At 43.2% G+C, this 12833-nt stretch overlaps 2 protein-coding genes across 7 annotated transcripts in view; one reads left to right on the top strand and one right to left on the bottom strand.

Moving 5' to 3' along the window:
- Window positions 1–12833, top strand: part of ACYP2 (acylphosphatase 2) — a 183289-nt gene that overhangs the window by 125621 nt on the left and 44835 nt on the right. Inside the window, exon 4 of one of the 6 annotated variants that reach the window (XM_069583353.1) lies at window positions 1639–2535. The exons of the other annotated variants lie outside the window; for them this stretch is intronic. Within the exon in view, the coding sequence (XP_069439454.1) occupies window positions 1639–1822 (184 nt within the window). The 3' untranslated portion in view covers window positions 1823–2535. Of the gene's footprint in view, window positions 1–1638; window positions 2536–12833 lie in introns of those variants that run through there. 6 annotated transcript variants of the gene reach the window in all.
- TSPYL6 (TSPY like 6) overlaps window positions 5043–12833 on the bottom strand; it is a 41831-nt gene continuing 34040 nt past the window's right edge. The window contains exon 3 of the mRNA XM_069579547.1: window positions 5043–6195. Within this exon, the coding sequence (XP_069435648.1) occupies window positions 5043–6195 (1153 nt within the window). The remainder of the gene's footprint in view (window positions 6196–12833) is intronic.

The raw sequence follows: 12833 nt of genomic DNA, 5'->3' as shown, positions 1-12833 counted from the left end.
TGGGTCAGGAAGCTCGCTTGGAGGAGGGCATAGCAACCCATTCCAGTATTCTTGCCTGGAGAATCACCATGGACAGAGGACATGACTGAAGTGACTTAGCACTAGCACTTAGCACAGCACTAGTTTATGGCAGAGCCCTTTAGAACCCAGATACCCAAGTGTCCCAACTTATAACTCAGTTTAACACTCTAGACCCTAGTTTAATGCTAAACTGAAAAATCCGACCCACCACCTTTTCCATCCTCATCTATTTTGGTGAGACAGACTAAACTTGAATTTTAGGATTCTGAAATTGAATCATATGTCTCTTTTGCTTCCAGCTACCAATAGCAAAGAGAAAATTTTGCCATTGGAAAATTCGGGGCAAGCCATCCATGTGGATGCCATTTAAAATTAAAATGTGTGATATGAATTGATAGTAAGAATTATAAAAAGTCTAATTAAATCTACCTTATGTTTCAAAGGCAGTAAGTTGATCTTATATATTATTACATGTTTTTATATCCTTTATGTTAAAAAATCTGCCATTTAAAGCTCTGAAGTATCCTTATTGTCCCCATATATCTTATAATATACAGAAATGGAAAGATTTTGTTCAAATAAGCCAAACTAAATGCTTTCTTTAGTTTTGCAGAAGATTTTGTTGCTATTAATACTGCCGTCTTCTATGGCATGTGCCAAAGGTATAGTTTGAAATTCTGTTTTTAACTCAGTGAAATATTTATATCTCAAATAAAGGGAGGGCTTAGAAGAAGGGATATGAAACTGATACTGATACAGACCATTTTAAGAAGCAAGTATATGAAGGGGCCAAGTCTCAGAAATAGCATCATCTTTGCTGAACAACAGAGTTAAGTAATATGTTAATTTTATCATTTATTTAGCTAGAAGAACCAAGCTTTGAAAATGAACCATCACAAGTAATGATTAATCAACTGTTTACAACTCAACTCTGATAAGAGTCAGTTGATAAAATGAGCGGGAGCAATATAGATACTAAAGGTTGATGTCATATACCAAGATAAAAAATTTCCCCCCAGGAAATGGATTTTAACCATTTGTGGTATAGAAAATTATCCTATTAGATATCTAATACATGGACTTATAGCCTACCCCCCAAAAATCTGAAACATACTTTTAAATTGGCCAATCATCTTCTCGCATTAAAGTTCCAGAAAAATGGTAGGGTTTTTTTTCTTTGCTTACTTTGGGTTTCTCTTCAATTTTTGTTTTTCTTAAGTAGGCATATTTTATTAAATATGCATATAGAAAAATACATTTCACAAGTGCACAACTCAAAGAAGCACTGAAAATTGAATACACCCATATATGTAGCATCCAGATCAAGACAGACATCTCCAGCCCTTCAGAATCTACCATCACACTCCCTTCCAGTCATTGGGATACCAGCCCTTCCACCCTCTGCAGCTGTTGGGGAGACAGTGATCATGGGTCTGTGATATTTCTGCCTATCTTGTGAGCAGAGATACTGCCTGCCTTTGTTCAGAGTATCTTTTCAAGCTTATTTAGATAGCCTTGAAAGACAACAGAGAATGTTTTTCTTTACAGGAAAGGGCAGTTTTGCTTAAGTCTTGAAAATATAGAAAAATTGTATCTCTTATTATTGTCTTTTATTAGACTGTTTGATGGGACTTCCCTGGTGGCTCAGATGGGAAAGAATCTCCCTTCAATGTTGGAAACCCTGGTTCGATCCCTAGGTCAGGAAGATCCCCTGGAGAAAGGAATGGCTGTAGAATTCCATGGACAGAGGAGCCTGGTGGGCTACAGTCCAGTGGGACCACAAAGAGTTGGATATGACTGAATGACTAACACTTTCATATTGTTTAATGAATTAAAGATGTCTCCCTTCAGTGCAAAGGGTAGGTATGTTCACTTCCCATTATGAAAGACTGTGATGACCTAAACTCAGGTTCCTCTCCTGTAATGCCACCCAGTACGTGTGCAGGCGTCACCTGGTTGTCTTCATATTGCACAATTAGGAAGTAGGGGTCAAGAAGTCTATTGACATAGACTTTTGAGTTGTAAGGTTCTTTGTCTATGACTCAGCATCCATTAACTAGACAGACTAAAATAATAGTTTGTAAGCAGAATAAAATCTTAGACTCTTCACTGTTCTTTGTAGAATCACTATTTCAGCTTCTACCACCATAGATGTTTTATCTGTTTTTAAAATTCATATATAAGTGGAATTATACAGCATGTACTCTTCTGTCTGGGGCTTTCCAGATGGTGCTAGTGGTAAAGAATCTACCTGCCAATGCAGGTAGGTGTAAGAGACCTGGGTTCGATCCTTGGGTTGGGAAGATCCCCTGGAGGAGGGCATGGCAACCCACTCCAATATTCTTGTCTGGAGAATCCCATGGACAGAGGAGCTTGGTGGGCTGCAGTCCATAGGGTCACACAGATTTGGCCATGACTGAAGCAACTTGGCATGCATGCACTCTTATATCTAGCTTCTTTCATCCAAGCTCATGTTTGTGAGATCCATTTGTAATATTTCATATAAGCAAAATTTAAAAATTTTCTCATAGCATTCCATCATGTGTCTATTTTAAAACTTACTTTTTCTGCTGTTGATGGATTCTGGGGGCAGTTCTCGCTATTAGAACTGTGCTGTTATAAACACTTTCATGCATGTCTCTGTGAATATATATGTGTGTATTTCTGTTGGGTATGTTCCCAGAGCTGGATCAGAGGATGTGCATAGACACTGCCAATCAATTTTCTAAAGTATTTGTACCAAGCTACTCTTCCAATAGCAGTGTACATGCATTCTGATTTTTTTTGTGTATTTTTCCACCCTTGCTATTTTCCATCTTTTTAGTTTATTTTTTTTATACTGACATGCTTTTATTTTACCAACATGCAAATAAGGAAAGAAAAATATGCCAATGGTACACTTCCAATTTTACAGAGAAACCCCCCAAGTATTTCTGCCATTCAGAGAGAGAGATACATCAATTATTAAGTTGTTACCAAGATAAATTGTGAAGACAGTCAGAGCCACAAATTTTTTTTGTGTTATTTTTCCATAAAGACAATAATTTCCAAAGTCTTCAGAGTCTGACAAGACCAAGTTATTTAATTTTACTTCTAAAGATACAATTTTAACAGAAACACGTTGAAAATCGTCATGAATATTCACTAAAATTTCCATATTGTACAAGAAAGAGATTAGCATTCTTTCAAATGTTCTCAACTGAAAGCAAAAGAAAACGTATACAGCCGCATCTTCCCAGTAAACAGAAACAGAGAAAGTAATAGGGTTTTACTAAATACTAGTGAAATTAAGGGCACAGTATTAATCTTCCACATAATTGCATTATTTGAATTTCTTTAAAGAACCCATCTTTCAGCAACATAGTTAGCATTTCAACTACCTTCAGTTCTCCCATCCCAATCCTGAGAAAAATATTTCTCCTTCCATCACCACTGACAAGAGAAGATATCCCTTCCTTGCAGGCTCTCAGCCAACCCAGTTTTCATTCTGGGCCCCATTTTCCCTGGGTCATTTCTGCCTCTGGGCGTCTGTTCAGTTTTCTTTCTTAGGGTGGCACTCGCCCCAGTCTCTTCAGTTCTCCCATCCATTCATTCCATATACATCTACCTTTCTTCCAGCTGTCTAGGTATTGCTATGGATGGGTGAGGGCTGGGAAGAAGGCAGAGAGGAGTAAGGGCTCTGGTAGTCTCCTTACAGGACCATTGAAATAGTAAAGACCCAAGTTAAACCGCCTCCTTGTGGCAGTCATTTTGGCTTGTCTCAGGTCAGATTTGGAGAGGGAAATGGCAACCCACTCCAGTATTCTTGCCTGGAGAATCCCATGGACAGAGGAACCTGGCAGGCCATGGTCCATGGGGTTGCAGAGAGTCAGACAAGACTGAAGTGACTAAGCACACACACACACAAAAACAGCAAAGCCTACTTCTGCAGATGTTTCTGAGCTACCACTTTTAAAAAAGAGATAGGAGAGATATAAGAAAGAGAGGGAGAAAGAGAAGAGGAGCTGTTTGTCTGCCCTGGCACCGCTGGCTCTTCATCATGTTCAGGAGGAAGAAGGGAGACAAATGAAAGTAGCTAACCTTTGCATGGCTTTACTGGTTGCGGCTGAGACAACCTGATACTTGTCAAGGACACCATCATTATCCTTGCCATGTAAATGAGTCTAACTTGTCCCCTCAACCACTTGCCTGACAGTAAAAGTAGGGTTCCTGAGTGACGGTGAGGAATGAGGAGAAATACTGGAGTGGGTAGCCGTTCCCTTCTCCAGGGGCTCTTCCAAATCCAGGGATCAAACCCAGGTCTCCTGCATTGCAGGTGGATTCTTTACCATCTGAGCCAGCAGCAAAGCCCAGAGGAGAAATAGAAAGGTCTTTTACATGCTGGCAGGAAACCTGGGTCTACCACCAATTCTGAAGATTCTTGTTTACCAACAACTTAGAAAGTGGACCTGACAAGGTCTAGAAAATGTTCATCCAGCAGGCGGCAGCCTAAGGTGGTGGGTGTATCCAGTTGCAGGCAGCAATAGGTAATCAGAGAAGCAGGAAGAGCAATAGGGTTGCATAAATCAGAGACCAAGCAGCCCATTGCTGTCCTCTCTTGACTTTATCTAATGCCCAGCAGTTGTCCACAGGCCATGTGCAGAGCAGAATGAGTAAAATAGGCTCTTAAACATAGCTGAAAATCCAGGTGGTAGATAGTAACTAGACCAGAAGCCTTGGGAACAGTGTCCAAGCCGTGCCGACAAAGGCAGAGAAGTCTACATTTGTTTGGCTTAGAAGGTGAGCCACCACGGTGCCGCATGTAGTATTAACCCAGGACATCAAGAAGACCGTGGGGGAAGTGGAGCAGCATGGCCACAAAGGTCTCAGTCTTGAAAGCTAAGAGAACTGAACGTCCGGTGGAGGGAAGGTGTAGAAAGGTCAGCACAAAACCAGTAAAAGGCATACCCTTGCTGTAGCCAAGGCCCAGGTCGGGCAGGAGGTGGCAGGGGACCTGTGAGGAGTATTCCCAAGAGCAAAGGTTAGCCAGATTGGAACCCAGGGGGCCTGGGGGTCTCTACTGGTTCCCTTATCTGGAGAAGTCTAGCTGTATAGGGCGCTTCGTCCAATAGGTAGTATTGCAGTGCCTTTGGCCAGAGGTCCTCTTTGATAATCTCAGCAATCCTGTCAGACTCTGGAAGGCTGTTGTCTGAAAACCAGGCAAAAAAGCCACACATGAGGTCTTGGTTCCTATAAAGGAAGACCTGGGCTTCATGACCCGGGTGCCATATGAGCGGAGTGGAAAGAGAGACCACTTGGCTGGAGGGTGTGACCTCGTATTCCTTCACAAGCCACTTGTTTCTGAAGTATGGGTTTCTTCGAAAGAGGAACTTGAATTTATAGCCCATCCTAGGATGTCTGAGCTCCTTCACCTCCAAACTGGCTAAGTAGCTGAATATCTCTGCATCTCTGCCTCTAATCAGGGCAGACAGCTGCGGGTGGTTCCGAAAGGCAGTGACCCAGAAGCCGGGGATGTGCCGAATGACGTGCTTCCTCCACTGGAGGTAGTGTTGACGCACGCGCCTGTACCTGCGCTCCACCTGGAGGAAGGCCGGGCCAGCCTGAGCGTTCCCAGCGTCCACCTCCAGCTGGCTGGACTCCAGGGCCTTCAGGTGGAGACCCTCACTCCGGGTTGGGGGCCCTGCCTCGTCCTTTGCCTGCTTTACCCCTCTGCGTTCTTCCACCACTTCCCTTTCCCCACCCACCGGCTTCTCCACTTCAACCCTTTCCTCCTGGTTCGCTGCTTCTGAGAAGATGGGGCCCCTTTCGGTCTTAGCTTCCGCAGCCTTCCCTCCAGCCGTCAGCTCAGACTCTGACCTCCCGGTGTCACAGGTTTCTAGGGCCTTCTCCCAGCCATTTTCCAGGCTGCTGTTGGTTGCCCCAGAGGCAGAGGTTGCTTCCCTGCCCTCCCTGGGTGGCCCGACCTCTTCTAGTCCCACTTGGGCCACTCCACGACCGTGAGCGCCAGCAACTGGGAGCTGGGGAGTAGGGCTGGGGTCCGCGGGGGCCTGGGGTGAGCCCCCCTCCTCCGGAAGCTGGAGCGGTTGGAACGCAACAGTCTCCGAGCTGCCCTCACTCGTCTCCACCAGCACCTGGGTTTCCTCTAGAAGCTTCTGGCACTGCTGCGGTCCGGTTCTCCCAGGGCGTGGTCAGGAGTAGTGAAGGTATGGGCTTAGGGAGGAGGGATCCCTTGGCTCTAACAGGGACGCTCATGTAGGCCAGCCTGACCAGCTGTTTGTTGGCACCTGTTTTCCTCACAAAAGACTCACGCATGCAAACCAGGGGGTTGCGCCACCCATCCTGCAGTCTCAGGAGACCCACCCGTCAGCTTCCTGATGCTCACCCCTCAGTCTGTAGACACTCTCATCTCATCTAGCCCAGCTCTGGGGGTTCTGCCACCCTTTTATTCTCAGTATTCTGGTGCATGTGTGACATTGTCACACAGCGGTTTTAATGTGCATGTACCTAGTGTCTGAGGAACTGAGAATCTTTCACGTGGCTTTGATTTCACCTTTTGGATATCCGCTTTGTGTTAAGTCTAAGAGTCTTCTCTCCATGTTTTCTGTTGCATATTCTGTATTTTTTGTGTTGTAGGAATCCATTGTACATGCTAGATACAAATCATTTTTCAGATCTGTGTATTGGAAATATCTTCTCCCCTCTGAGTTGCTTTTTCACTGTCTTGGAGAAGGAAATGGCAACCCACTCCACTGTTCTTGCCTGGAGAATCCCAGGGACGGGGGAGGCTGGTGGGCTGCCGTCTATGGGGTCACACAGAGTTGGACACGACTAAAGTGACTTAGCAGCAGCAACAGCAGTGATGTCTTTTAATGAACAAAAGTTTTTAATCATATATTCCCTTTAGATCAGTGCTTTTTGTGCCCTGTTAAGAAATCTTGCCTTTCTATTATTGTTCTCATTTATATCTGTAGTCCATTTGGAGTTGCTTTTTGCCAATGGTGTGATAGGAGTCAAGATTCATTTTTCCCCCATATGACTGTCTGAATGACCAAGCAGTATTTATTGAAGGGAACATCCTTTCCCCATGCATAGGGTTTTAAATGTTTCCATTAAAAGTGACATATGTCATTGGTCAGAGCCGGTCAGATGGTCTTGCCTAACTTGAAGGGGTCAGAGAAGTAAAAACCTCCGCTGAGATTGCAAGGAGAAGGAAGCTGAAAATACTGGTGGGCACTGTATCACTCATCATAGACTAAGTTGAGTAGTGTGTACAAGACCAGCAGAGTTAGGCCAAAGAAAGGAGAGAAAAGGTAATGATGAATATAAAGGAGAAATTAATGAAAGACAATAAATAAAAAGTATCAACCAAAGATTAATAATAAAAGGAGAGAGAATCAGTAAACAATATTTGGAATGGAAAATATAGTCACAGTACTGATTTAAGGAAATATAAGAGAACATGTTGGACAAACTTACACTAGTACATTTTCAAACTTGGATGAAATATATGAATTTATGGAAATATAACTCAACACTGAAATGCAATGAAAAAACTAAATAGAAATAAACAGAATCAAGGGTTTAAAAAAAAAAACTTCCTACAAGATTAACATGAGGCTAAATGGTTTGAGACAAATACTTCCTTAACCTTCAAGGAACACATTACTGTGTGCCTGTGGCATGCCTACTACTATTTTAGGCTCCTAGTATATATATTATTAAACAGAACAAAGATTTCTTCACTCTTGGAGTTTCTAGCAGAGGAAAAAACAATAATAAAAAAGTAAACAAAACGTATTAGAAAGTGATAAGTGCTACGGATAAAACAATACATAGTGTTGAGTAAGGGGATTGAGAGTTGTGGGGGTAGGGAATTGGGAGCAGACTGTGGTTTTGAAAGAGTAGTCAGAGAAAAGGGCTTCCCAGGTGGCACAGGTGAAAAATCAGCCTGCCAGCACAGGAGATGTGGGCTTAATCCCTGAGTCAGGAAGATCCCCTCGAGAAGAGAATGGCAACCTACTCCAGTATTCTTGCCTGGGAAATCCCATGGACAGAGGAGCCTGGCAGGCTACAGTCTCTGTTCAGTTCAGTCACTCAGTCATGTCTGACTCTCTGTGACCTCATGGACTGCAGCACACCAGGCTTCCCTGTCCATCACCAACTCCCAGAGCTTGCTCAAACTCATGTCCACAGAGTTGGTGTTGCCATCCAACTATCTCATCCTCTGTTGTCCCCTTCTCCTCCTGCCTTCAACCTTTCCCAGCATCAGGGTCTTTTGCAGAGAGTCAGTTCTTCGCATCAGGTGGCCAAAGGATTGGAGTTTCAGCTTCAGCATCAGACCTTCCAATGAATATTCAGGACTGATTTCCTTTAGGATGGACTGGTTGGATATCTTTGCAGTCCAAGGGACTCTCAAGAGTCTTCTCCAGCACCACAATTCAAAAGTATCAATTCTTTGGTGCTCAGCTTTCTTTATAGTCCAACTCTCACATCCATACATGACCACTGGAAAAACCATAGCCTTGACTAGACGGACCTTTGTTGGCAAAGTAATGTCCCTGCTTTTTAGTATGCTGTCTATGTTGGTCAAAGTTTTTCTTTCAAGAAGCAAGCACCTTTTAATTTCATGGCTGCAGTGACCATCTGCACTGATTTTGGATGCCCCCCCCCCACAAAAAATAAAGTCTCTCACTGTTTCCATCGTTTCCCCATCTATTTGCCATGAAGTGATGGGACCAGATGGCATAATCTTCGTTTCTTGAATGTTGAGTTTTAAGCCAGCTTTTTCACTCTCCTCTTTCACTTTCATCAAGATGCTCTTTAGTTCTTCTTCACTTTCTGTCATAAGGGTGGTGTCATCTGCATATCTGAGTCTATAGTCTATGGGATCACAAAGAGTTGGATGTGATTGAGCACATCAGAGGAAACCTCACTGAAAAGATTCTGGCAAAAATTCAAAAAAGGAAGGATTTAGCTCAGTGGATGTTCTGGAGAGGAGCATTCTAGGAAGAAAGAGGAGCTAAACAGAAGCCTTAGGACAGGAACATGCTTAGGGTGTTCAGGGAATAACCAGAAGGAGATCAGTGTGACTGGAGCAGGGTGAATGAAAGAGGCCAGATCAAGCAGGATATTACATAATATTGTAAAAAGTTTGGTTTTATTCTTAGTGATGTGGGAAACCACTATAGAATTTTGGGCAGAGGACTCAAAATTGGACGCATTTTGCATGGATCACTCTGGCTCCTGAGTGAAGAATAGACTGTGTGGGGACAATGATAGATACAGGGGGATGTTTTAGAAGGCTATCAAAGTAATCAAGGTGAATGTGATATTCCACAGTGGACTTGGGTAGCGCATATAGTATGATGGTAAAGCTGGCATGATTTCATGGTGAACTGGATGCAGGGTATAAGAGAAGGAAAGAAGTCAAGGATGATTACATGAGTTTTGACATGAGCAACTGATAGGATGAAGCTGCCAGATGCAGATATAAGGGATGTTTTGATAGAAGAGACCTTTGCAGGAAAATCAGAAGTTGCTTTTGGACATGTTAAGTTTGAGATGACTTTGGATGAGAGTTGAGATAACAAGTGGGCATTATGAGACTGGAGCACAAGAGAGGTCTAGGGTGGGGATACACACTTGGAAGTAATCAGCACACATGATATTTAAAGCAATATTTAAAGCTGGATGAAATCACTAAGGATGTGAGTAGCAATAGACCAAGCCCTAGGGGCTCCAAAATTACAAGGTCAGGAAGAAGGGGAAGAACCAGCAAAAGAGACTAAGGGGAGACCAGTGAAGGAGGAGAGACTCTGAAAACGTGCAGTATGCTGAAAGCCAAATGTCTAAAGGAAAGTTCGACTGTGTGATGTGGTGCTGATGGGTCAAGTAAGATGAGAATTGACCAGTGGATTTTACAACAAAGTGATGAAGGTCAGAATAGATTTTAAGGGAAATGGGAGGAAAGAAATTGGAGACAGTGAATATTGACACTCTTTTGAGGGATTTTCCCGGAAGAGGAATAAATGGAGTCATCACTTGACAAAACTGTTTTGGAGGAGTGGTGGGGTGACAGCGTGGCTGTATTGGCTTTTAATTTATTTTTTGGCTGTGCTGGGTCTTCGCTGCCGTGTGGGCTTTTCTCTCATCGTGCTGGGCAAGGACTGCTCTCTGGTTGTGGTGTGCAGACTTCTCCCTGCAGTGGCTTCTCTTATTGTAGAGCAGAGGTTCCCAGGTGCACAGGCTTTGGCAGTTGCGGCTCATGGGCTCTAGAGCACAGGCTCGATAGTTGTGGCCCACAGGCTTAGTTGATCTGAGGCACGTGGGACTGAATCCCTTCTTGACAAGGGATTGAACCCATATCTCCTGTACTGGCAGGTGGATTCTTTACCACTGAGCCACCAGGGATGCCCTGTGATGTCTTTAAGAGAAAATCCAGGAAGAAGAAAGTGAAAATAGCAAGTATGTATGACCCTTGACGTTTTGCTCTAAAGAAATGGGATGATGGCTGGTGGAGAAAGTGGTTCCAAAAAAGGTTTTTGAAATGGGAGAAAAAGAAGTTTGTGTTCCTGCTGATGCGAATGATTCAGCAGCGGGCAAAAATTCATGATGTAGGAGAGAGACAGGAGAATCATTGGAGGGACGTCCTTGAATAGGTGAGAGTAGATGGAATCTAGTGCCCAAGTAGAGGAGGAAAAGTCAGCCTTTAGTTGGAACATGACAAGGTCACTGTGGGGACCAGCAGGAAGGCAAAGTATGAGGGCGTAGATGCTGTTTGGTGGGTAGAAGTGATGATGGAATCGATGAAATGCTCTTCACATCGCTTCTGTGTACTCAGTAAGGGAGAAAGCAAGATTCGATTCAAGTGAAAGAGGGGATGAGGTAAGGGGCAGAGGATTCTGGGAACAGACAAGTAGGAAATAGTTGTCTGGAGAATCGGAGAGTGACAAGATGATGACATATGCTATGATTGTCAAACAGCAGTAAGATCATGAATGTAAATGAGGCACATCAGTGTAGCTGTGAATTTTTCTGCAACCACATGCAGTTTACAGGTGCAGCATGAAGAAGCAGAGCTGGATTTAGCACTGAAGCATGAAGGATAAGAGAATGATTATAATTATGGATCTGAGAATCTAATCGAGAGCAATGAAAGATGTAGGGGTGGGGGCAGTGAAAAGGTGGCCTGATCAATGGATTGCAATACCCAGGGAATCGAAGGGTCCCTGGGGTCAAGTACCAAAGGAAGCTACAAGAATGAGAGACAGTGGTCTGAGAGTGGACTGCAGGAGATTGGTTAGGACTTGACTCCTCCATCCAGCTAGGCCTCTGATGAGGCACCTTGAGGACAAGGTCATTGTAGGGGAGGACATCAGTGAACCAAGAGGCCTGGGTGAGAAGGATCACCAATGTGCATACTGAAATCACTGAAAGAAGTGAGAATAAGCCAGTAGCTAGAATCCTTGAGAAATGAGGGGGAATGACATGAGCAGCAAGCATGCAGGGCATTGGGTGATCTAAACTGATGTCAGGAGATTTAAAGCTGGGTCTGTATTTTAAGGTTAATTATCTAACATCACCACCTTTGGCTAAATTAGTTAGAAGGCAGGTACCTTTAGAATTTCATATTAACGTCACAGAGCCTGTATTATATATATTTCCTTAAGGTGTTCAGAAGAAAGTCACATATATTAGCTGATCAAAAACAAGAAATATGTATGTTTTTTTAATTGGAAAATTAGTAGTGATAATATTCTTTGAGTTCAGTGTGAAATGTTATTCTCTTTGAGGGTCTTTTATTTTTCTTGTGTCCTGCAGTATGGACTGGAAACTGCTAAAAAGAACAAAATATGATTTTTATTTTGGGCTTGAAACACTCTGACTATAAAATTTTTTTTTAAGATGAGTAAAGAGAGCTAGTGGGCTTCCCTGGTGGCTCATAAAGAAGCTGCCTGCTAATGCAGGAGACACAGGTTCGATCCCTGAGTTGGGAAGATTCCCCTGTAGAAGGAAATGGCAACCCACTCCAGTATTTTTGCCCGAGAAATCCCATGGACAGAGGAGCCTGGCAGGCTGCAGTCCATAGGGTTGCAAAGAGTCGGACGTGACTGAGTGACTTAACAACAACAAAGAGAGCTAGTACAAAATCTCAACTAGAGACAGAAAGAAGCGGGCGGGGGGGGGGGGGGGGCCGCGGGGGGTGGGGAAGAGAAAGGATAGAAGAAGAAACCATGAGTAAAGAAGGAAGGTGGCTTTTTGAGGGGAGTGCAGTTTAGCTACAAATCTGCACATCATCGAATTGTGAAGTGTTTAAATTTTCTGGGAAACAGAAACAGCAAGATGTTTCAAAAAACTAAACTTAATATTAGATGAATGAAGAGAGCCTATGAATTGTATAGTCTTATTTTTCTTTGACTCCTCAAATATTGTTGTTTGGTTCTTAGTTGTTTTGAAAGGAATCTCTTTCTTGACCTAAATTCTTTAAACAAGTGTGTTTGTTTAGTGACTTAACATACAGAAATATTGTTCTTCAGGCTAGGCCACCCAGTTTAGGAAGCCAGGGGCTTCAATGCATTATGTTAAAGACTCAAAAGAGTGTTGGTACACAAGAGAAGGAGATGTACACTTTGTTAATTTCCTCTGTTTCCCAGAGAAAGACCATTAAACTGTGTTTGCAAAGGACATGGTAAAAAAGAAGTTTTGAGTGATTAACCAAGTAGCTTTATAGCTGCGGTCATCTCTGCTGCCTCTCAGAACTAGCATATAGAGAAGTAGGGAGAAAATACCTGAGTTAACAGGGTGTGGGTAAT

The sequence above is a fragment of the Ovis canadensis genome, chromosome 3 (assembly GCF_042477335.2).
Source record: "Ovis canadensis isolate MfBH-ARS-UI-01 breed Bighorn chromosome 3, ARS-UI_OviCan_v2, whole genome shotgun sequence".
In the NCBI taxonomy this organism is placed as follows: Eukaryota; Metazoa; Chordata; class Mammalia; order Artiodactyla; family Bovidae; genus Ovis; species Ovis canadensis.
This window is presented reverse-complemented; position numbering and strand designations above follow the sequence as displayed.